General features: G+C 42.2%; 1 protein-coding gene across 2 annotated transcripts in view; it reads left to right on the top strand.

Moving 5' to 3' along the window:
- Positions 1-2,682: 2,682 nt before the first annotated feature.
- LOC147182533 (protein kinase C beta type-like) overlaps positions 2,683-23,406 on the top strand; it is an 86,091-nt gene continuing 65,367 nt past the window's right edge. For both annotated transcript variants that reach the window (XM_086060256.1, XM_086060179.1), the window contains exons 1-2: positions 2,683-3,128; positions 4,326-4,357. In XM_086060256.1, coding sequence (XP_085916382.1) covers positions 2,950-3,128; positions 4,326-4,357 — 211 coding nt within the window. In that variant the 5' untranslated portion in view covers positions 2,683-2,949. The remainder of the gene's footprint in view (positions 3,129-4,325; positions 4,358-23,406) is intronic.

Genomic DNA, 23,406 nt, shown 5'->3' with positions numbered 1-23,406 from the left:
CCTTGATTAATCAGGCTTGCTAATCTTGCATTGCTGTAAGCGGAGTGAATGCCACTTGCGGCAACAATGTTTCACACCTTCTTTGGAAATGTTCAGGTGATTCTTTAACTTAGAAATGTGATGAGTCTAGTTTGTCATAACAAGGAGTAGAAAGGATAGACATCTGTTCTCAAAGGCAGTAAAAGTCTGTGGACTGGCGACCAGTCCAGGGTAGGGTTGCCACCTTGGATTCGGGCACTTAACAGTCAAGCTTGAACTTATTCATACCCCCGGCAAATTTTGAATATGTAGAAATTTTAGCATGACAAAATCCCAAAACACACATCAAAAAATGGTTAAGAAATGGTTCGCGGACGAAAATATGAACGTTTTGCAGTGGCCCAGACAGTCCAGACTTGAATTCAATTGAAAATAAGTGGAGGGAACTAAAAATTAGCGTGATGACAAGAAGAGCTCGTTGCTAAAGATGAATGGGTAAAAATATCAGCCGAGTCATGCAAAAAGCTGATCAGCACATATAGGATGCGTTTTATTTTCTGTAATAGCCAATAAAAGCTTTTCTATAGATTTTTGATGAGAAAGGTTCGAATAATTTTGGACGTGCCACTTTTTGTTCAAATGTATATCAAAGTTGAGATTTTTTTTCCCACAGAGACAGACAGAGAGACTGTAATGCAATGTATGTCTGACCTTAGTGTAAAGTTCATTATTCAGCTAGTCACACAACACTGTAAACTACAAACAAGGCATACACTGTAAAAAGCAACAAGGTACAAACACGACGTGGCAACGGGTATTGTACTATTCTAGAAAAACCTCACCCACAATTACGTACGTACGGTTCTATAAAAAGCCATCATGTGATACAAGTGTCGATATACAGTACATAGGCTACTATAGACTGAAATTACCGTAATGACAGTACTTTTTCTGTAAAGCACAAGGGTTTAGCTTTCAGATACCTTTGGCATTTTTCAGAGGGTGCCAGAGTTATGGTAATCCAAAACGCACCTACGGAAATGTGCCGCCGGTGGCACGCTCGGTAACAAAGTGTTAAACAGTAGCGCAGGGGACATTTTTAGCCTACAGAATTAAGGGAATCAAATTAGCTTTTGGCATTCTTCCTTAAAAAAAACGAGACAAATCGTGTCCTGGGAGAGAATTTTATTTTCAGCTGGTAAAAAAAAAGAGAACAATTCTGGGAAAACTGGACGGGTGGCGATTCTAGTCCAGGGTGACCTGATCAGAATAAGCGCTATAGAAAATTAACGCAACAGCCGCCTGCACGATCTAGTAAAATGCAGTCTATAATCACTAATAAAGAATTATCTTTGTGTATATTGAATGTTTGATACAGATCTTCCTAGCTTGATTGTGCAACTTATGAAGTGTATAGTCAAGTGAATGTATACTCTTGAATATACTCCGTGAAATGAAAGTCATACAACAAACAGGCAATCCTTTTGAAGGCCAAAGAAAGCAACTAAGCAGCTGCGCTTTTGTTTTCGCCCCTTTTTCAACCCAAAAAATAATAACTACAGCATTTGTTGTTTTCCACTTGTCATGTGATTGTTCTCATTTTGGGAAGCAGCTTTCGTAGGTAGCAGGGTTTCCAATGTGTGGTTTTGTTGGATGAAATGTTTCACATTAGAATCCTTTGACCCAAGGTGCAGCAGAGACACACTTACTGACATGTTTTGCCACCATTTTTGTGCTACAGATACACAAAAGAGAAGAACTTTGCAAATGTAGGTAGCCGCCTCTGGTGGTGCTTGGAGCTTCTGTCAGACCCAATGGGTCGACCACTGCTTACCTTCCACAGGTGGTCGGCACAGAGTCCAGTGATTCGGGCTCCCGCCCCTTGTGTCCCTCTGCTTTGCTCTCGCTAGCTTTTGATAGCTTCTACCACTAGCCACTCTTGCTAGCCTGTCCAGCTAGTTCCTGCTAGCTGCTATTGTTAGACGCTCTCCAGCGAGTTCTTGCTCGCCACTCCCACAAGCTCCTGCTCAGCGGGGCTGCTCACTCGTGCATGTGCTTCAAAATAGTTGCATTCTGATAGTTCACCACTAGATGGCACAAAATCATACACACTGTACCTTTAATGAGCCAATTTTGGAACAATATGTGCCTTGTAAATTTTTCTATTTTACCACTCTATACGATGGAATAGTGCTTTTTTTCTTATTTCCACCCAATGTAAAAGTGTTTTATTTCAATCATTTAATTATGATTATCTCACCAACAATTTGACTATTTAATCGTTTTTTTTGGTTCAACCTCAGGTTTTCGAACCTCAAACTCCCTAAAAAAAAATGATTGTGACTTTTATTTACAGATCAGGACCAGAAATGAAAAATCAGGTGGACCAATGTGATCTAAAAAATGCAATTGAGTTATCTTTTCTCAACCCTGACAACCCTCTCTCTCTCTCTCTCTCTCTCTCTCTCTCTCTCTCTCTCTCTCTCTCTCTCTCTCTCTCTCTCTCTCTCTCTCTCTCTCTCTCTCTCTCTCTCTCTCGCTCTCTCGCTCTCTCTCTCGCTCTCTCGCTCTCGCTCTCTCGCTCTCTCGCTCTCTCTCTCTCTCTCTCTCTCGCTCTCTCGCTCTCTCGCTCTCTCGCTCTCTCGCTCTCTCGCTCTCTCTCTCTCTCTCTCGCTCTCTCGCTCTCTCTCTCTCGCTCTCACGTCGCTCTCAGTGCTCGCGCTGGGAGGCAAACAAGGAAGCAGTTGCTGGCAGCTTTGCAGCGACTTCCACGCTCGTCATCTCCACTCAACATTGAATCCGACAATTAAACATTCGGCAGCAGCTTCACTTCGTCGTGGTTCATTTGCTCTCTGACCAGCACACACAAAAAGAGAAAACAAATTGGTTTTTTTAAACACAGCTGTGAGCATTATATATTTTTTTGTCTGGCGCAAACTTGCGGTGACAGTTTAAAGTTAAATCTCAGGCATGGCTGACAGTGCAGCGACAAACAGCGATGGCGAGGACGGACCCCGGGAGCCCATGAGGGGCTTCGCCCGCCAAGGAGCCCTCCGTCAGAAGAACGTCCACGAAGTGAAAGACCACAAATTCATCGCTCGCTTCTTCAAACAGCCCACCTTCTGCAGCCACTGCACCGACTTTATCTGGTGAGCATTGCCTCTGATCAATCAGTGGACTTACTACCATGATTTTTTGTTTGAATGGAAGGACAGCAATTTTGTGTTATTGAGATGCAACCTACATGTCAGTCAGTTGAAGTTTGGTGACTGCATAAACAAGGGAGAGCGTGTGCATGGATGCACGTTGTTCCCAAAATAAACACCGAATTGCGTTGTAGCCGTGCACTTGTTGATGCACAGGTACATCTGTGGCCAAGTGAGTGAGCTGCAGCCACAGAAAAAAAATGGCTGCTAAGTGCTAATATAGAAAGCCATTTGAGAATGGATTACATCACACCATGTATACAGGTTTTAGTATTCTCTTTGTCCAAGCGTTTTAAGGTAGTAGTGGGGAAATTTTTTAAACTATTAATTAAGACATACAGTAGTTGTTCGACTAGTACACGCTCGGCGTTTTACTAGTGTGCTTAATTGTGTTACTATGTGTACAGTATACTGTTACTACAACAAAATGTGAACAAAAACTCTACTTGTGCAACCGTTGGATTAAGCGTGGCTTGAATGGTTATGCCTACACCCCACTCTGCAGGCATGACCAATTGGTATACTAGTACATGACTGCAAATAACAATAATAATAAAAAACAATCAAACATAACACAATATTGAGCTGCTGACACAACTTGATCCTTCGTTCTGCTTCTGTCCCTTGCTGATCATTTCAATGTCATCAGACCACCAGGATTGCACTCAAGTTATTAAATGATTTTCCGTTTCGTTTGTCCTAATGTCCCACTTTATGTTTTAGCTTTGTTGTGTGTTACTCCCAAAATGACAATTATGCAAGCCTCATGATGATGGCTTTTTAATTTGATAATGGACACGACTCAAGCCAGAAGAAAATGACTGTGCGCGTGGTTATGGACCAATGTTTCCTGTTTACATGGGAAAACTCTCACACGAAAAAAACCTCCTAACAAAAATCTCACAAAACGTATCTACTGTTATAGTGAGATAATCATAATCATATTTTCTCATTTTATCAACGTGATGAGCAAGAACAATGAGAGTTCTAAGTGATTGTGTACATCAGGGAGATCATCTATTTGTAGCATCAATATAAAAATGAACACGCACGCACACACTCACACACACTGTGTGCGACAGTGCCTGGCCAACCTTCTAACCTGTTCTTTGTGTGTGTGTGTGTGTGTTCTCTTCTCAGGGGTTTTGGCAAGCAGGGATTCCAATGTCAAGGTAGGCCCTCAACCCAACACCGCCTTTCACAATTGAACACAAACTTTTCACACAAGCGTTTTTTAGCACATATTTGTGCCTAAAATGAGATCCTAATGCTAATGTCCACATAGAAACGTTTGCTTGCTGAAAGATGAGTAAGGATGAAGCGTGTGCAAACAACACGCTGGTGGAGGCACAAGACTGGAAGTGGAGGCTGGACTTGATTATTGAGTCACACAGAGGATCAAACTGTAGGAGTAGGTTCAATTATGCGTAGGGAATGAACAACTACAATGCAAATTTCCACACTTGACAACTGAGGCACTTTGTCTGCGGTTGATCTCCAGAAAAACATGCTTCCAACATGCGACATGAAACTAAAGTGACGTTTTTAGCTTCCATTCATGATTTATAGGCTAAATCTTTTAGTGTTGCTGCATGCAGAGTTGAAGCTCCCGACGCTTGCTGAACTGTGGTCGGCTGTAATATATGGACGTCTGGCATGATGTCATGCATGACGGTGGTACAAAGTCTCAAAGTTAGTTTGTCATTTGGACCAGACATTATCACTCACAGTTCTATGGTTGAGGGTTAGAATCCGGGTTCCGGCCTACCTATGTGGCGTTTGCATGTTCTCCCAGTACTTGCATGCATTTTCATTGAAGATTCTTATTTTCCATTCAAAGAGCTGCATTTGTGAGTTGGTATATTTTAAACAGTAAGACCCTGCATGCTCAGTACAAACGGCAGTGTTACTTCCTTCAATGATGGAGCATAACGGTGTCAGCGCATTTTGCAAAACCGCATACAACCACACAACTACCGTTGGAACACAATGTTGTGACTCAGTAATTGAAACAATTGAAGGCCCAAATCTAACCTTGACAAACTATTATTTCCTTTAAGACTTCTCTCTGTGTTCTTCCTTTCACTCATCACCTCCTGCTCTCTTTTTTTCGTACCCGTCATCTGCTGTCTGGACAGCACCTTCACTTTGTGTCTCTTGTGATCACAAATGATGAACAAATGCACAAGGGACATAGCTGACAATAAGGAGTGATATGCCCGCCTCAGATGTCTTTTCTTTTTATAGATATAATTTATTTCATCATCGACTGGATGTATTCAAGGATTTTCATGTCTCCTAGCAACAGTGGAACACAACTGCCTGCCTATAAGATGGAAGAGGTGCTGTTCAGTACAGCGGTGTGATAGCTGGTAATTAGTCTGGGTGAATATGTGGTGCGTCAATAGTGTCCTTTAAGAATGCATCCGCTGCACTGGGGTGGGGGGTGGGGGGGGGGGGGGTAACGGCTTGGAGAGGAAGGTAGTGTTGTAGGTGGAGGGGTAACTGGGAATTAGACTTTAAATGTCTTTTTTTTCACGACATTAGACAAAAGTGCCTCCTGTGGGAACAATTTGAGGAAGGGAAAGCAATTATCAGAACACCAGTGAGCACCACAAGTGAACCAAGATCGCATGAAGAGGTGTGTCTGGTTGCAAACAACTTTTGGTGCCATTCGAACCCTTTCATATGAAATGAACTAGAAAGTTCAAGGAAATGATGTTGAAATCTGCTGTCTCATTGCGGCTTATCGGCGATTTTGCAACAGAGGAGCTGCTAGAAAAAAAACACCATATGCAACTTTATCAGCATTGTTTTTAATTGGACAACTTTGGATCAAATTTTAAAGATGCCAGTATGAATGGTATAATGGGTGATACAAAAGGCACCATGTCCTGTACTGTGCATTTGGTTTGGTCGGGAGTCGAGACCAGAGAGTCATAAGTAAGAACACAGCTGGTGAATTATGTTATCAATCAAGGCACTTGATTCACAAACAAATCCAAACTATATTATCATTAGAAAGTCAGCATGCATTATCTTTCCATCAAGCTTGTAGCCGCTATATTAGTCAGCGTGCGTGTGTGTGTCTGTTTCTAAAGGAGAATAGTTGTGAGGTTGGTTGGCTCTTGTATGGTGTGTATCTATTGTTGCTGATTCTTTCTCTTTCTTTTCTCTTGTTGCTACTGTAAACAAGTAGCTGACTTGCCGGCAATGTGCATTCAGGTCAGAGTGCGAAAATGCCGTCCTACTCAATTTACGTCTGAGATTGGAGAGATTTGATTGCCCATTGGTTTATTTGTTTTGTGAAATGGTAAAGGTCTGCGCGGAAGCTCAACTGAGAAATAGATCCACTGACAACAATACTTGTTGGTTCGAATAGTAACATTACCTTTGACACTGCTATTGGGCAGCTGCTGCCCTCAGCTCTGTAGCAAATTCCAACCCTACCAGTGTTCAAATCTCACATATCAAATACAAGCCTTTACTAAGGCCATATAGCATAAATAAGCACCAGGATTGTATCTGCTAGCATAGTGGAAGAAGTATATGTAAACATAAATGAATATGTAAAATTAATAAATGTAATAAATAAATGAATCTATTTAGCACATTTTAATCCATTGAACAGCTTGAGTCAGATTTCTGCATATGTGCAGGCAAAATGTAGAAGCAACAATAAGAATTCCGCTCATATAAATATTTTTGAAATGCCACAAACAGAAATTGGGCTCTGACTTGTAGCCGACAAAACACATTTTAACTCTGCATTTCATTGCGTTTGGGTCATTTCAATGCACTGTGACTGTTTGGTGTTCTTCAGGTCTCAAGTTTTAAACACAATGTTAAACACAGGATAGGCACTTGTGAAGATTTATTTAAAAATAAAACAAAACTTCATTTTTATGCAGTTGTTGTTGGAGCAAGGCACTTCTTTTCTGTATCTCTAACATGTTTGTTTCTTTTCCACAACACTTCCAATTCTCTTAATTCTGGGGTGGGCAAACTCGGTCCTCGAGGGCTGGAGTCCTGCAGGTTTTGGATGTTTCCCTTCTCCAACAAAGCTGATATATGATCAGCTCATCAGCAAGCTCTGCATACGCCTGATAATGATCCTGTTGATTGGCATCAGCTTGTGTTCGAAGAGGGAAACCTGCAAAACCTGCAGTACTCCGACCCTCGAGGACCGCGTTCGCCCACCCCTGCCTTAATTCCAACCACTTACAGTGAATGAACACACAGTTTAGCGCCCACTATTTGAAATCTTAGGAAATAACATATGAGTGCATGTGCTTCATACTATTACAAACTGTGAGAACATATTGAGGGACTGCATGCTTGGATTGGTTATGTGTATGTGTGAAATTTTAAATGACCGCGTTAACAATCAGTTTCAGTGTTTAAGAGGCTGTTGAGTGTCCTCCACTCTTTCTACATTGCAATAATGGACAAATGTTCCCTTTTGAGAGCTTAAAAGGGACTGATGTGCGTGTCAGGGGGAGGGATGTTTCTTGTGAAGGGGCTTGTAAAAGGTTCACAGCGTTGACAAGGGGGTAAAAAAAAAAGAAATAAAATTGAATTAAACTTAAAAAAAAATAATAATAATATATGTCTATAAAAGTATAAATGAGTTCAAGGGAGAGTATGTAGGATTTAGTGTCATCTAGTGGTAAACTAATAATTCATTAATTTAAAAAACTCTTAATATGGAAAAAAAAGTTATATCACATCAACGTACATTTTTTAATATAATGGTAGGACTAGTCTTCGGATCAGAACCCGAGTGGTGTTCTGTTTATTGGACTTCTGTGCTCGCTACGGATTGTCCATAACGAACACCATGTTCAAACATAGGGGTGTCACTTGTCACTAGGCCGCAGTTCGATGGTTGACTTTGTAGTCGTGTCATCGGATTTGTGGCTGCATGCTTTGGACACTCTGGTGAAGAGAGGGGCGGAGCTGTCAACTGATCACCACCTCGTGGTGTGTTGGCTCCGATGGTAGGGAAGATGCCTGTCAGATCTGGTAAACCCAAACGTATTGTGAGGGTGTGCTGGGAACGTCTGGTGGAAACCCCTGTCAGAAAGAGTTTCAACGACCCACCTCCGGCAGAGCTTCTCCCTTGTCCCGGGGGGAGGCGGAGGACATTGATTCTGAGTCGGCCATGTTCCGCGCCTCCATTGTTGAGGCAGCCGATCGGAGCTGTGGCCTTAAGGTGGTCGGTGCCTATCGCGGCGGCAATCTTCGAACCTGCTGGTGGACACCAGCGGTAAGGGATGCAGTCAAGCTGAAGAAGGAGTCCTATCAGGCTGTGGGACTCCATAGGCAGCTGACAGGTACCGAGTGGCCAGGCGGAACGCAGCTTCAGCAGTCGCTGAGGCAAAAACTCGGACATGGGAGGAGTTTGGTAAGGCCATTGAAAACGACTTCCGGGCGGTTTCAAGGAAATTCTGGTCCACCATTCGGCGTCTCAGGAGAGGAAAGCAGTGCACCATCAACACTGTGTATGGTGGAGACGGGGTGCTGCTGACCTCAACTCGGGACGTCGTGAGTCGGTGGGGAGAATACTTTGAAGTCCTCATCAATTCCACCAACACGTCTTCCTTTGAGGAAGCAGAGTCTGATGACTCTGAGGTGGGCTCTCCTGTCTCTGGGTTCGAACGTTTACATGCAGGCAATGTTCGTGTTATGGTTAGAATTCGGGTTTCTGGAACAATCAGAATAACACGTTTGCATGCGCAAGTTGACCCTGTATACATGCCGTTTGGAATAACCCGACGTAAGGGGGTGAAGGACGGACATCATCATGGCGTTGAGGGGTTCCAGTTTGGTGGCCTCAGCATTGCATCTCTGCTTTTTGCAGATGATGTGGTGCTGTTGGCTTCATCAGGCTGCGATCTCCAACTCTCACTGGAGCGGTTCACAGCCGAGTGTGAAGCGGTTGGGATGAAGATCAGCACCTCCAAATCCAAGACCATGGTCCTCAGTCAGCAAAGGGTGGCGTGCCTTCTACGGGTCGGGGATGAGATCCTGCTCCAAGTGGAGGAGCTCAAGTATCTTGGGGTCTTGTTCACGAGTGAGAGCAGGACGTAGCGGGAGATCGACAGGCGGATTGCTGCAGCGTCTGCAGTGATGCAGACTTTGTATCGGTCTGTTGTGGTGAAGAAGGAGCTGTGGAAAGGCAAAGCTCTCGATTCACCAGTCGATCTACGTTCCTACCCTTACCTATGGTCACGAGATGTGGGTCGTGATCAAAAGAACAAGATCCCGGATACAAGCGGTCAAAATGAGTTGAGGGTGTCCGGGCTCTCCCTTAGAGATAGGATGAGAAGCTCGGTCATCCGGGAGGGACTCAGGGTGGAGCCGCTACTCCTCCACGTTGAGGGGAGCCAGTTGAGGTGGCTCAAGCATCTGGTTTGGATGCCTCCTAGACCACTCCCTGGAGAGGTGCTCCGGGCATGTCCCACTAGCAGGAGGCCCCGGAGATGACCCAGGACACGGTGGAGAGACTATGTCTCTCGGCTGATCTGGGAACACCTTGGGATCCCGCTGGACCAGCTGGTTGAAGTGGCTGGGGAGAGGAAAGTCTGGGCTTCCCTGCTAAAGTTGCTCCCCCCGCCACCCGACCTCGGATAAGCGGTAGAAGATGGATGGATGGATGGATGTGCCGCACCTTACAGGAGGCTGATATGTTTCGGCGCCATCTTTCTGAAACGGATAGCCAAAAGAGATGATCTTCGCGAATGTGGTGCTTGCAGATAGTGTCGGACCCAGTGGGTCGACCGCCACTTACTTTCCACAGCTGGGGCCTGTAGGTGGTCATCGCTGAGTCCCGTGATTTGATTCACACATAATTACAGTATATCAATACGGTCGGATTAACATTATTGTTGGAACGTTATAGCTGTTGGTTAATGCTACGCTATAACTACAACTGACCTTTTTTTGTTTTTAACCTTTCTCCGTGACTCCACCTCCTGTGTTTTTGCATGTTGCCCTCACTAGCTGCAGATTTGAAAGGGGGTGTGTCACTGTGTGTTACAGTAACAGTGTCACAGTGACAGATTAGCAGAGACAAGATTTTACAAAATCGTATCATTTTCATCTCGATTTTGTTCATGAACTAAAATGTCCATCTCGTCTTCATTAGTCAATGAAAATGCATACTGATATTAATGAAGGTTTTAGTCTAGTCTAGTCTAGTTTTCGTCCGGGGAAACCTACGTGTTGACCAAAATATTTTTTAGGTTTTGTTAACGAAATTAACACTATTAGTCGCTCCAGCAAGTTCTTGCTAGTGACTCTTGCTCGCCTCTCCCGCTAGCTCCTGCTCGCCAGGCTGTTTGCTCGTTCACGCACTCCAAAAAATAATTGCAGGTAGGCTTGTGAAGTGTGGTCTCTCAGAGGCACTGTTGTGCTTCAAAATTGTTACATTCTATTAGTTCACAATTAGATGGTACTAAACTGTTCACACATGCATATAAAAAAGGTGTTCGAATGTAGCTGTTCCGGCAGAGCTTCTCCCTTGTCCCGGGGGAGGCGGAGGACATTGAAATTCAGAAAATCAAAAGACATGTAATGTGTCCTCTGAGAGCCAAAAGAAAAGTACTGTTTTCTCTCTGGGTTTATAAATGTAACAGATGCAATAGTGTATATCCTGAGATTCACTGGAGTACAATACTTGGAAAGCAGAGGAGGCTTCATTTGACAATAATTACATCACATACTGTAACTGTAGATTTCCATAATGTATTCAGTGTACTGTTTCATACAGCATTACCCACATGTATAATCCCTTCACAGTGTAACATATCATGTTGCCCCCCCCCCCCCTTTTTAATCAAATTTTTTTTTTTTTATACAGATAATGGGTCATTTATGAGGCTGTTCTTGAAAATCTTGCTGTGTGAGCTTCCGCAGGCATATGACAATTACACAGTGCAGCATATTGATGAAAATAGAGCAAGTCCAGCGAGGCGGCTGGTGGGAAACGAGTGAGAGAGGTCCATGCTGCAATGTCACTTGAGCCGGGGGATTTTTTTTTTCTGGCAGAGAAGATAATGGACAGGCAAGAAGTGGTATAGCAATGCGAGAGGAGATAAACGATGTGGGAGTGGAGATGCACTTAAAACAACCCCGTAAATGTGTTGTTTGCTTCAGTTATTAGCACCTTTCAGACGATTTCTTTATTTTTCATTTTGAAGGTGTGTTCCCACTTATTTCTGACTAAAGGTGCCTTTGAAGTTTAATGGCCTGTCTCCTGTGTTTGCCGTTAACCACGGAGCTGCTGGCGGGCACGGTGCCCACACTTCCCCTGGATTCCTAAAATACGTCTTTGCGAGCCCGTCCGGGTTCAAATGACTAAGTGAACATTTGCAAACAGTTGGTGTCTATTGGTGATGCCTCTCACATCTCAGGTGCTTCTGCAGCTCCAACCCGTGTGGGCGGCAGGTCTAAAAACATTCCTCCTACGCACACAAACATGTGCATCCACGAGTTCCCAAAGCAATAGCTGCTCTTTTGTTTCCTCTTCTCTGTTCACCCAGATTGTGTTTTTGATCTTCTGTGTTCTACCACAGCTTCTCCTTGGTAACATCACTTCTACTATGCCTCCATCTTTCTTCTCAATGTCCCCCAGCCAGCCTCCTGCCTTCTCTGCTTTCACTCCCCTCTTCCCTTTCCATCTCACACTACGTCTCCCCTTCTTCTCTCTTGTGGCAACGTGTTGGAAGCTGTGGGCTTTGATGCTTTTATAAATAGCCCAAGTGTTCCACTGAGAGCAACACCAAATGGGATGGATGGATGCCTGGCTAGATAGATTTATGGAGGAGTGGGGACCGAGTGTGTAGGTGTGAAGAGAAAATGGAAGGAAAACCACGATCATTCAAAAGCTACAGTATAATAGAAAGCATGATTAGGGAAGGTCAAGTGTGTTCTTCTGATCTCCATGACCCCCAAGGTTAATGAGGCGCAATAAAAAATTATATTTTTAATTTTGTTATGGTTCAATATGTCGGCAAGATGTGATTAACAAAACAACACAAAAGCCTTCACCGAAGAGGTTATGATTTCATATCTGCTTGTTTTGTTTTTATGTTATTGGCCTAAGTCAAGAAGAATTAGATTGCAGATCTGGATAAAGTTGTACATCTAGAAGTATAGTGAGAGGACTTTTTATTTTATTTTTTCTATAAATTAAATCATATTTTAACATTTGTAGTCCAAGTATGCACAGTTTTGTAGCTGATCCAAATTAGGATTGTTCCACTACCTGGGTTGGGGAGCGGGGGCTGTGAGCCGGTGGGGTGCCTGGTGGGCCGTGTTGGGGGGGTGCTCCTGGCTCCTGGCTCCTGGCTCCTGGCTCCTGGGTTTGCTCTCCAGCCGGTGGGCCTGGGGGTTGTGCCTTGGCGCTGTTGCTGCCTGGGGGGCCCTGGGGGGTTGTGCTTGCTCTGTCCTGGCCGGGGTCGACGGCTCCCCTGTTTGGTGGAGGTTTTCATGCATGCCAGATCCACCACACCAGCATCTATCGAAATTGAAACGCAATCTGCTTCTTTCTCTGGTCGTTGAATCGGTGGAAGCTGATGTCTGTGGATCTCACTCTGCTTCATCTATCCTTCCTTCCTTTCCTCAATCTTTCATTTGGTCTCTTGAGGTCTCCCTAATTTGTTGGAATTTAGATGTTTCAGGGGTTGGTGAAAGATTCTGGTTGGTAACCCGGTGGGTATAGTAGGTGATGTCTGGTCAGTGCTGGATTTCACTTTTCTTTCTTTTCTTTGATCCTTCCTCGGGTCTCCTGACAACTTCGCAACTGGATTCTGAAGTACTAGGTTTAGGTGAACGGTATGGGATTTTTAATAGGTTTTAGGTGAATTAATGAGTACACACTCGCATGCACGCACATATGCACACACACACACACACACACACACCCCAACATACACACACACATACAAACACACACATACACACAAATACGCAAATACAAAAAAAAGAAAAAGAGAAAAAAAAGAGAGAGCAATGATGTTGACATGTAGAATCGGTAAGATTACCGAATGAAAAATACTGAGCTCTCTCTCCCCCCCCAAAAAAAAAAAAACTAAAGGGATTGCTCCACCATGGTAGAGGTCTGCACTCTTTCCAATTTGTTGTGCTGTCATGATGAACATTTTTGCCAATTTACAAAAGCTCTTACTTAATTCATTTTCTTTGACTGAGGGTTTTCAGTAAAATTCCCAAGCCTTCTTTTTCGTGGGGTGGTAACGGCATTCAGAGGTGGACTTGGTGTTATGCTGCAGGTTATTGTGCTGCTGCCAAGCCCAACAACACTTGAGCTTCGGCTACAGGATTTACAAGCAGACGGCAAAATTCATTATGTCATTAATTAAATTAAATTTATTAGTCATCCTGGTCCTGAATGAGCTAAACAGACCACTACCTCTTATTTTCTTTGGCATTGTGTTTTTTTATTGATCAACTTTTGACTTGTCAGTCCACAGAATATTTCTCAATACATTTTGGGGGGTCATCCAGATATTTTTGGGCAAATGCAAGATGCACATGTTCATATTAAACAGTTCAACTGCATGGACTTTTCCAACCAAGATAATGTGACTTTACCAAGTGAGCATGAGCTTCAGTATTAAAATGTATTGATTTTTTGGTCATGTCTAGCACGGTTTTTCACCCAAAAATAACCTTTCATCCAAAACTAAAAAAAAAGCATGGACCATGTGTTTTCATTTAAACAGAAACAGACCATTGTTATATACACTTTAAGCATGTTTGCACATATTTGAATGCACACATTTGCACATTTTTGGTGTCGCACAAACAGAATTAGATGTTTTTTGGGGGGGGGGGGTTCGCGGCCAGTCACTCTACCGTAACGACCCATGTTTCCTCCAGTAACTTCTTCCTCTTTTAAGTTTCAGCAGTGTAGAGAAAGCTCTTGTATTTTAATGTGAGAAACTCATTTTTTATAAATACGTGTGCATATAGGAAGCGGTTGATGAGAGTTTCTCACCATCGAGTGACCTTGATCAATGATCACATTTATGTTTTTCATTAACAACGGTTCATCGAATTCCTCTTTGATCTAGATTCACACCTCTAAAGAGTGCACTGCATGGGTGTATGTTTATCTTCCTTAGGGCTTACTTGTCCTTGCTGCTGACATTTGTGGCCATTGTACACCCGTTGCTACGGTGACACCTCAGAGACATGACGGAGTACATGAGACGAACCCATGTAGGTCAAGCCTGTTTCAGGCTCTACAAACAAGACTATACTGTACTTGGACTGTAGGTGTGTTTACTCTTGGTACTGTCGGATTGAGAACACATTAGAGTGAGATCTCACCTTGGAGTTTGAACGTTCGTATATATGGGTGGGTTTACTCGCAACTGCAACCTCTGGCCCAAAATGTAACTGCAGCATCTGTGTCAGGCTCGTTCATGGTACACGTGCGAGTACGTGCACGATCTTAAAGCGACAGCCACAGTTGGCAAACGAAGACATGACTAAAAATCAGGTAAGATAAACTTCGCTCTTCATACTTATCTGGACATTGGTGGAGCACGCATGATGTAGAAAAAGCTTTAATATGACCTTTTTTAAACTGCACAATGCACCTTTAATTGAAGACTCATCGATAGAGGCGCAGCATTTTATCAAGGAATCTGCAACTATCACTGGTTGTGCCACCATTGGCAGCAGAAACGAAAATCAAGCATTTGCAATGATGGTGATGAGTCTTTGGCAACATTTCATTTGGATTCAAGTCTGGACTTGGACCCCTTGTCCTGCTGCGTAATCTGAGAGCAATTAATCTTGAGGTCACAAAGTGAAATTCAGAGCTTCGCTTGCAGGGATGTTTGGTAGACAGCAGAATTATTAATGAATCACGTGCACCAAGTCATCCAGGCAGAGGTGGCAAATCCAGGTCCAGAAAGTAAAAACCCTGCCACAGTTTTGCCTTAGCCTATTGTGCTAGCTAGCTAACTGCCTAGCAGGTAACCGAGCACCCGGCTAGTTAGCTTGGGAGCTCGCTAGCCAGCACCTGGGGCTAAAGCAAAACTGTGGCAGGGTTTCTACTTTCTGGACCTGGATTTGCCACCTCTGCGTCCAGGTCCTGAGGTTGCTAAGCAGCCCCAGACCGTCAACATGTTTCACTGTTGGCATTGAGCTCGTATCATAAAGATGTTTTGGGAAAAATAAGATGTAAGTAAGCAAGTCGATCATTTGAGTGTGTGCTTTTTCGCAACAACCTTTTTTGTTGTTGTTGTCTTGGAACTCCCCCGTGGATGCCATTTTCATCCAGTGTTTTTTCTTATGGTTAAGTCATGAAGACTGACCTTAACTGGCTCCAGTTTTTTTTCTCAGTGAGGCTTGCAGTTTTTTGGGGATTTTGTTCTGTTGTTCTTTTGTGACCTCCGAGATGCCTTGCTGTTGCACTCTTGAAATAATTCTGACTGACAGGACTCCTGGGAAGGTTTAACACTCTTTCACTCCATTTATGAATAGTTGGCTCTGATGTGGTTCCAAATTCATAATAAAAAAACTGTCTTTTAAAAAGAAGACTGTTCTCATTGAATTTCTTTGGATTGTGGCATGATGCTTTTCTTTTCGCAATCTTGGTTGCTTCACTTTCATTTTAGTGATGTCTTGATTTAACAAATGTGGCGGTAATCAAAATTGAAATTGAGCTTGGCTTTACAAAAATTGGGGTTATTCACAGTTAACTTGTAGTTTAATTGGGGGGTTTGGATTCCGATAATACTGTAAATAAATAATCATTTAGAAAATTTATTTTGTATTCAGTTGGGTTTTCTTTGTGACTAATTAAGCTTGGCTTGATGATCCAAAACATTTAAATGTGATGAATATGGGAGAAAAAAAAAAAATCAGAAATCAGGAAGGTTCATGGCATCTTTATAAACACATCAGTTTTGTCTAAATGACTTCCTTCCAAGATAAACCTATTGCAATTGCAAAAGTGCTACTTCCGTAATGATGTGAAATTTGAACTACATGTTTAGTCATTACAAGTTGTGTGTGTGTTTTTTTGTTTTGGTTTGATGGAGAGCAGCTAACTATGTCACTGCTGCTCCTGAGACGCTTTAACACTTTCACAGACACATGGTAACCTAGCAACAGGGGCAGAGAGCAGCCATCCTGGACCACTTTTATCATCTCTGCTTCTTCGTTTCCAATTTGCCTTTCTGCTCGAGCTGTTGCTAGCATGGCGGACAATACCAGATCAACTTCTAGCTTATGTGGATATATTTTGAGAAGCGGCCAAACAGTTGAAATGAATGTATTATTATCTTCAACCTTTTTTTTCTCTTCACTCACACTTTGGTGACCACCATGAGTCAATGCTTTGCACTCTTTTTTCGTCGTGCAGCGAGCGATATGATGTGCCGTTTATGAGCGTGCACAACTGCGTGTTAAAAGACCAACACGCAGTCAGACAGCATTGGTCCGTTGCCAAGCATTGAGTGAATTGTTGTAGACGTTGCCCTGCTTTGTCAAGCTGCAGCGCACATTACTGTTTACTGTAGATACACAAGCACAAGAGCCCTCGCACTCGCACTGTATTTCTCGTTTGCAGTGTTTATTTATTTATTTTAATCTACAATTGTATTAGTTAGCTATGACAAAATCCTTCAAAAATATATTATCTGCCCCAATGAAAATGAAAATGTATTTAATAACTCATGATGATTTTACTATACATTTTATATATTTTAATCTGGTGAACTACGCTTCTGCATTGCTACAAATTATATTTAAAACTAATACCAAAGCTCGCTGAACTTATCGGTTAAAACAAATAATTCTCACTTTGTTGATGCCAATTCTGTATTGGATTTGATTTAACTGTGATTTTATGAGGTTAATATTTAAATGACAATATCATTTCAAGCAGAGTATTCATTAAACATGTTTTAAATAAATAAATTAAAGAGATGCAGAATCAAGAATGTTATATCCCTTAGGAATTATCAATAGCAATCCAGTGAACTATGAGCCAATTGTTGAAAAAAAATGTATGCAACAATGAACTTAATCTGAGAAAGACATTAGGGCATTTCTGAAAGGAATCCAGATGACTTTCACCTTGTGAAGGGCAAACATGCAAACCAGGAACCATCTTAGCCACATCCATCAAACTTTAATACACATTATGAATACACTGTTCTTTTTTCTTTTATGTTCAATTTGGGGAGTTTTCATATGACACCTATGCTCCGTATATGTTATTTGGCATTGAGGCCTGCATCTACAAATTCTCATCCCCTTCCTCTCCCTCTCACGCCCTTTGTCTACAGAGGTAGGAAATCCAGGTCAAGAAAGTAAAAACCCTGCCACAGTTTAGCTTTAGCCCCAGATGCTAGCTAGCTAACTCCCTAGCTAGCGCCCATGATGCTCGTTTACCTGCTAGGGAGCTAGCTAGCTAGCTAGCATCAGGGGCTAAGGGTTTTTACTTTCCTGACCTGGATTTGCCACCTCTGTCTGTCTCTTTGTCCATTGTCACTCAAACTGGATTAATGAGAGCTTCAGTAAATTAGATAAAGATGCATATAGGTGGTTATCTTATCGCTTTTGTCGTTGGCAAATAACAAGCCACCAGTTGTGTAGTCACATACTCGTCTAGCGATTCTACTTTCCAAACCTCGCTTTTAATTTTCTTCCCGCGATGCTCAAAACAGCAGGTAGAGTTTTGCGGGGGAGTAAAGAGACAAAGTGGCAGTTGCGAGGCAAGCGTGAGGGAGGAGGGCAGGTGAGTGGTCCAAAGTTGATATGCAGTATAAGAGGTGTGTGTGTGTGCGTGCGTGCGTTCGGCTGGACATGTTCAGCAGCCGGCTGTTCAGGTCACATTGTGGAGGCTGGAGTACTGCTGGTTGAGGAGGAAACTAAGAGCCCTCCACAGTCACACAAACAGAAGGAGAGCAGAAAGCCTGATCTGATGCACAGTGCCTCTTCTCAAATTGTGGGGGTTGGGGGATATAGTAACCAAAATGACCACAGTTACCAGTAATATAATGCAATGACTTAAATGACATCTAAATATTAGCTAAATAAATACATACAAATTAAATACCGATATACATTATGCACCGAAAGCATCGCAATAAGTTGAAATTGAATACAGACAAAATATGAACTCAGCAACCCAATAAAGCGACTTCTTGACAAGAGAAATTGTAAACGGCAACGCCTAAATACATTTTCATTCGTGCAACACAACACTGATCTTGTTAAGAGTGGAGGACTCTATTTGAAAGGGAATTGAATTCATTTAAGGTGTTGTAGTAAGTAGGGCTGTCATAAACAAATATTTTTAGAATGAATTATCCAATCGATTGCTCCATCGATTGGGCAGGTGGAATTACTTCCTGTTGGTTCAGAGGAATGGTGAAGCCTTATGGCAGGAGACTGGGACAAAGCAACTGTAGAAATATTCCATATTTGAAACAAGATGTCTTCAAGAGATACCAAAGATGACCATATCTGATGACTAGGCCTTGTTTGTGTTTACAGATATCATAAATGCATAAATAAATGAAATACAGTACATGTATTTTAAGTTTTATCAAAACACATTTTTAGTGCGATTGGGTTCAAATGATTATGTCATCAACCCATGGTTGTGCTAGCAGCTAACCTTTTTTTTTTTCGAGTTTGGTCATGTGACATCCCGCATAAAGCATTGATCAGGTTCTGTGTTCATGTGTGTTCTGGGTCTGGATCAATGTTCAGGGACCAAAGGAGAAGAAAAAAAACCCAGATGAAGCCTTTCAGGTGTATTGTTCTTCTGCACCAATGCACAACAAATGATTAAAAACAAGGTAATCCCAAAGTAATCTCATGTTGGACTTTATGGTTCTACAGTAGATGGTGGGGAAATTCGCACTTTTTACCGGATAGAATCCAGACTTTGAACCCAGCCAATCCGTTAGAATCAAAGTCTTTTCAATGGAATGAAGTGCTCCTTTTAAGTTGATGTATCAATGATGTGAATCCCAACCCCTCGAATTAAAATGTGCATCATTACATCGCAGGATATAAAGCACCACAGTGAGAGAGCTTGAAATAGAGACGGAGGAGACGAGTCAATGAAAGTTGCTTGAATGAGATGGAGATGGGAGGAATGAATGAGGGCGGAGGTGTTGGCTCGACCACGTACAACCGTCTTGTGCCAACATTCTTTCACGTCTTGCACTGAGCTCAAACTGAAATGGAACAGACATGAAAGAAGGCTACGCGTGTGCTCTAAAAATAAAGGACGCAACAGATTAATTGCTTGGAAAATAACTTGCATAATATTTTGCAGTCGTTGATATTCACAGAACAAAACGTTTTCATTTAATTTTGATGGAAGGCCAAGTGCTATCATCTCAATATTAAATCACCTATTTTGCATTTAAAAAAAAAAAATTGGATTTATGCCCTTGCTTTTTTTACAGTAGGTAAACCAAGTCAACATCTTTAATTGCTACTCTCAATCAATTAGAAATTGCGATGCAGAACGTGCACGTCCTGAAAGGAGAGACATGAAACACTTCTGTACTACGGGCAACTCCGAGATGAAGGCGCAGATAAAGCATAACATGAACGTGTTCCGTCATCATGAAAGGCTTCACTCAACGCAAGTCAGAACTCTTTGGAAACGGTGCGTTTGCAATTGATTTTGTTTATTTTTTTTACGCTCGTTGCAATTCCTATGATCACCGCCGAGCAGAGGTCACTGTTGGCCTGCCAAGTCAGTGGACTCCTCTGTGATTTCCCCTTGAAAAGGCTTTAATAACACAAAAGATGAAAGCAGTGGTGTCCGGATGGGACGGTGAAGAGAAGATTGGTGGATTCGAGTGAGGGAGGGAAAGAGGAGGAACGATAGGGGTGTGCTGATTCACTCTGACCCTACACCCATCTTCACAAGCATTGCGGGTATTTATACTTTGGCGTAGGCTGTTCAACCCCCTTATATAAGCCCGTACACACAGACACACGCTAACACAAACCCAGGGAGAATGGCGTATTTTGTTTGGACTATTGACTTTCTGCCTCCTGTTTATCACCCTGCCCCTTGTCCGCTTGTATCAACGTCTTCCCACCTTGCTCGCCGAGGGTGTTTTTCTTCAGCGAGACAGCCAGAGGAGCACAAAATACGAGCAGCAGTCTGTCTCGTCTCTTCACTCGCTTTCTTAAAGCGTTGCCAGCGCCGCTCGTCTGTAGCCATGGATAAGATCTGGTGGAGACCGTCACGAGTTGAACGAGTCGTCTTGTCGTAATATTTTTCGGTTTGGCGGCCTGTTCCTGGTTGCATTTTGAAGCCGTTTGGGCTCAGTTCATCCTTATACAGTGAATTATGAGTTAAATTTGTGTCCACGCTTAAGTCATACATCAAATCAATTTTCCCCATTGAAATGAATTGAAATGGCATTAATCTGTCCTGCCACCAGAAACGACCATAAAAATGCATGTTCTTTATTGTGAAGCTCCACCTATTCACAAATTCTGTTATGACTGTGTTTTTGGTTGGGTCATTGTTTTTTTATGTTGATGTTGGCAGTTGCTTACGCAGTTACTATGTCCCTTATGATGATAATGTGATCAGTTGCTATGTGCCTACTATATCAGTCGGTCTTAGTTTATCTACTCATCTCTTATTTTATCATATATACCTTTATTCTGTCATATAGAATTGCATTGCCCTAGCAAGAGTTACTGAGTGACACTTTTGTCAGTATCTCAAGGTTATTTAGGCAAGGTTTTCTCTCAGCATGTTGATGGTGCTTGGTTACCTGCTAGGCATGGTTTACTATCCCTACGCTTTCATGCAAGCTGTTCTTTTTGTGTTGCATCCATACATCAAGCCCTGCTCTCTCAGTCCTGGTTTCTCTGTCAAGTGTTTTATTCCAGGCCATCTGAGTCAAGCCTTGCTCTCCGTTACTTTGTATTTTTGTACAAAGGGATATAAAGGCTCTGTTGCCCAACTTTCATGCTCTATCTGCGTTTGGATCCCAACTCACATCACCAATTAATCTGTATTTTTTATTAGCATTTTGCTGTATAACTCACTTATTCACATATGTTTGTGCCCTCTCTGTAAGGCACAAAGATGTCACAAGGAAGTATTTGAGAGTTTTCTTCGTATTATTAGTAGGGGTGTTAGAAAAAATTGATTCGGCGATATTACAGGGTGCAATTCTCGAATCGATTCGATATGCGGCCGGATCGATTTTTAAACATCCATTTTTTTGTTTTAAGCCTGAATTTTCAGATAAATAAATAAATTGCCATACAAATCTTACAGTGTACATGTACAAGTTTACTGATTAATATTTTCTAAATTTGAGTAAAAAAATAAATAAAATCGCAATAATCAATTTATAGATTCACATCGGGATGAATCGGTATCGAATTGAATCGTGACCTATGAATCGTGATACGAATCGAATCGCCAGATACTAGGCAACTCACACCCCTAATTATTTATAGTATTAAAAGTAGGGATGGGCGAGTACCGATACCAGGTATCGGTGCCAATACCAGCTCTATTTTGAGGTATTGGTACTCGCGAAGGTGGCCGATGACTGTTTTACAATCAGGAACTAGGAACTGCATAGAACATATTACTGTCAAGATTTTTTTTGGGGGGGGTTGACTTACCTTTAAAAGTATTATTTACCGTAACACGCGTTTGTTGTGCTTTTATTCAGTTTACTGGATTATTCTTATTTCTTGCTTTCTGAAATGTGCACACAAAAAATACTTAAATACTTTCGATAACATTCTAACTAGTGTTGGCACCATCATTTACAAGATCTGGACCAACTGTGGTCGACAAAAAATAAATATGTCTGGATTCACACAATTATAAAGGTAGTACTGTACAATACTGTAGCTACATGAGATGGTGTGTGTTTTGCATTGATGTGACATCTAAATCTGGGCCATCACTGGGCTCCATGTCATTGCATCTCTCTCTCTCTCTCTCTCTCTCTCTCGCTCTTTCGCACGCACGCACGCACACACACACACACACACACACACACACACACACACACACACACACACACACACACACACACACACGCACTCACATTCTGGTAGCTCATTAGTGGAAAACTGCTGTGCAACATTGGTGTTCTGCCAACATTTCATAAAGAGAATACATGAGCGAGCCGTGAAGAAGAGTAGAGATGATGGAAAGGGAAGAAGAAAATAAATATGATGGGAGCTTTGGAGAAGGGAAACACAATGAAAGATGAAAATCGTTTTTTAAATGTTTTTTTTCTGCGTAGCTGCAATTAAAACAGAAAACTATCTGATGGAAGCGTTTTAGCAAAAGTGCAAAAGACAGTTTGTTTTTTAACGCCGTGTTTGTATTCACTTTTCATAGCGCCGTTCGCTGTGAGCACAACAGGACTTTAATATTGATTGACAAACCAGGCATTACGTAACGATATAAAGTGAATATTAATGAGGGCTGTGCAACTTGAGGCACTTCACAGAAATATGTCTGGGGGAAAAACAACCCAGTTGTTACATTGTGAACAATTTTTGCACGAGTTGTGCACTGTTTACCACTATAATGTTTTCTGAGCTCTGTTTTCTTCTCTCCCCTGAATTGCCCTTTAGAAGGAAGTCCAAACACAAACAACACTAGAAATAAAAGACCAAAAACCACTTTGACCTTCCAGTAAAAGCAATCAATATTGTGCAGGCTTATTGTGCAAAGCTTAATTTATCCTGATTATTGGAGGCTGCCAGGGAAACACGAAGCTCCCTGTTGGTGGAGAAACAATTTAAAATGCCAGTTGCAGCCAGCAAGGTAACACTTTAAGGTGTGCTACAGGTACATCACACGGCTGCTAGCCTCTGCAGTGACCTGGTTAAACCCGATTGATTCATCAGGTTGGCACACTGATCCTTCCATATAACACCATGTAAGAACTTCTAGGGAGGATTGTCAACTCATTGAGTAAAAATGGTCATGTTAAAAGATCATTTTTAACCAATAAAATGGATAAATGTCTGGGCTGTATGTTTAAATGGCTTAATGTCATGTCATGTTAATGTTAAGTCATTTTTCAAATTCTAAACGCATAAGGAGCACCCGCAAAGTGTCATTGTAGCCTTTGCAAACTTCCTTTCTTGTAATAGGACCAAAGGTGAGCTGTGTAAAGTGGTGTGCAGTATGATTTCAACA

The sequence above is a fragment of the Leptonotus elevatus genome, chromosome 1 (genome assembly GCF_054856555.1).
Source record: "Leptonotus elevatus isolate MCC_2025b chromosome 1, RoL_Lele_1.0, whole genome shotgun sequence".
NCBI lineage: Eukaryota > Metazoa > Chordata > Actinopteri > Syngnathiformes > Syngnathidae > Leptonotus > Leptonotus elevatus.
The sequence above is the reverse complement of the archived record's forward strand: the minus strand, read 5'-3'. Positions and strand labels throughout refer to the sequence as shown.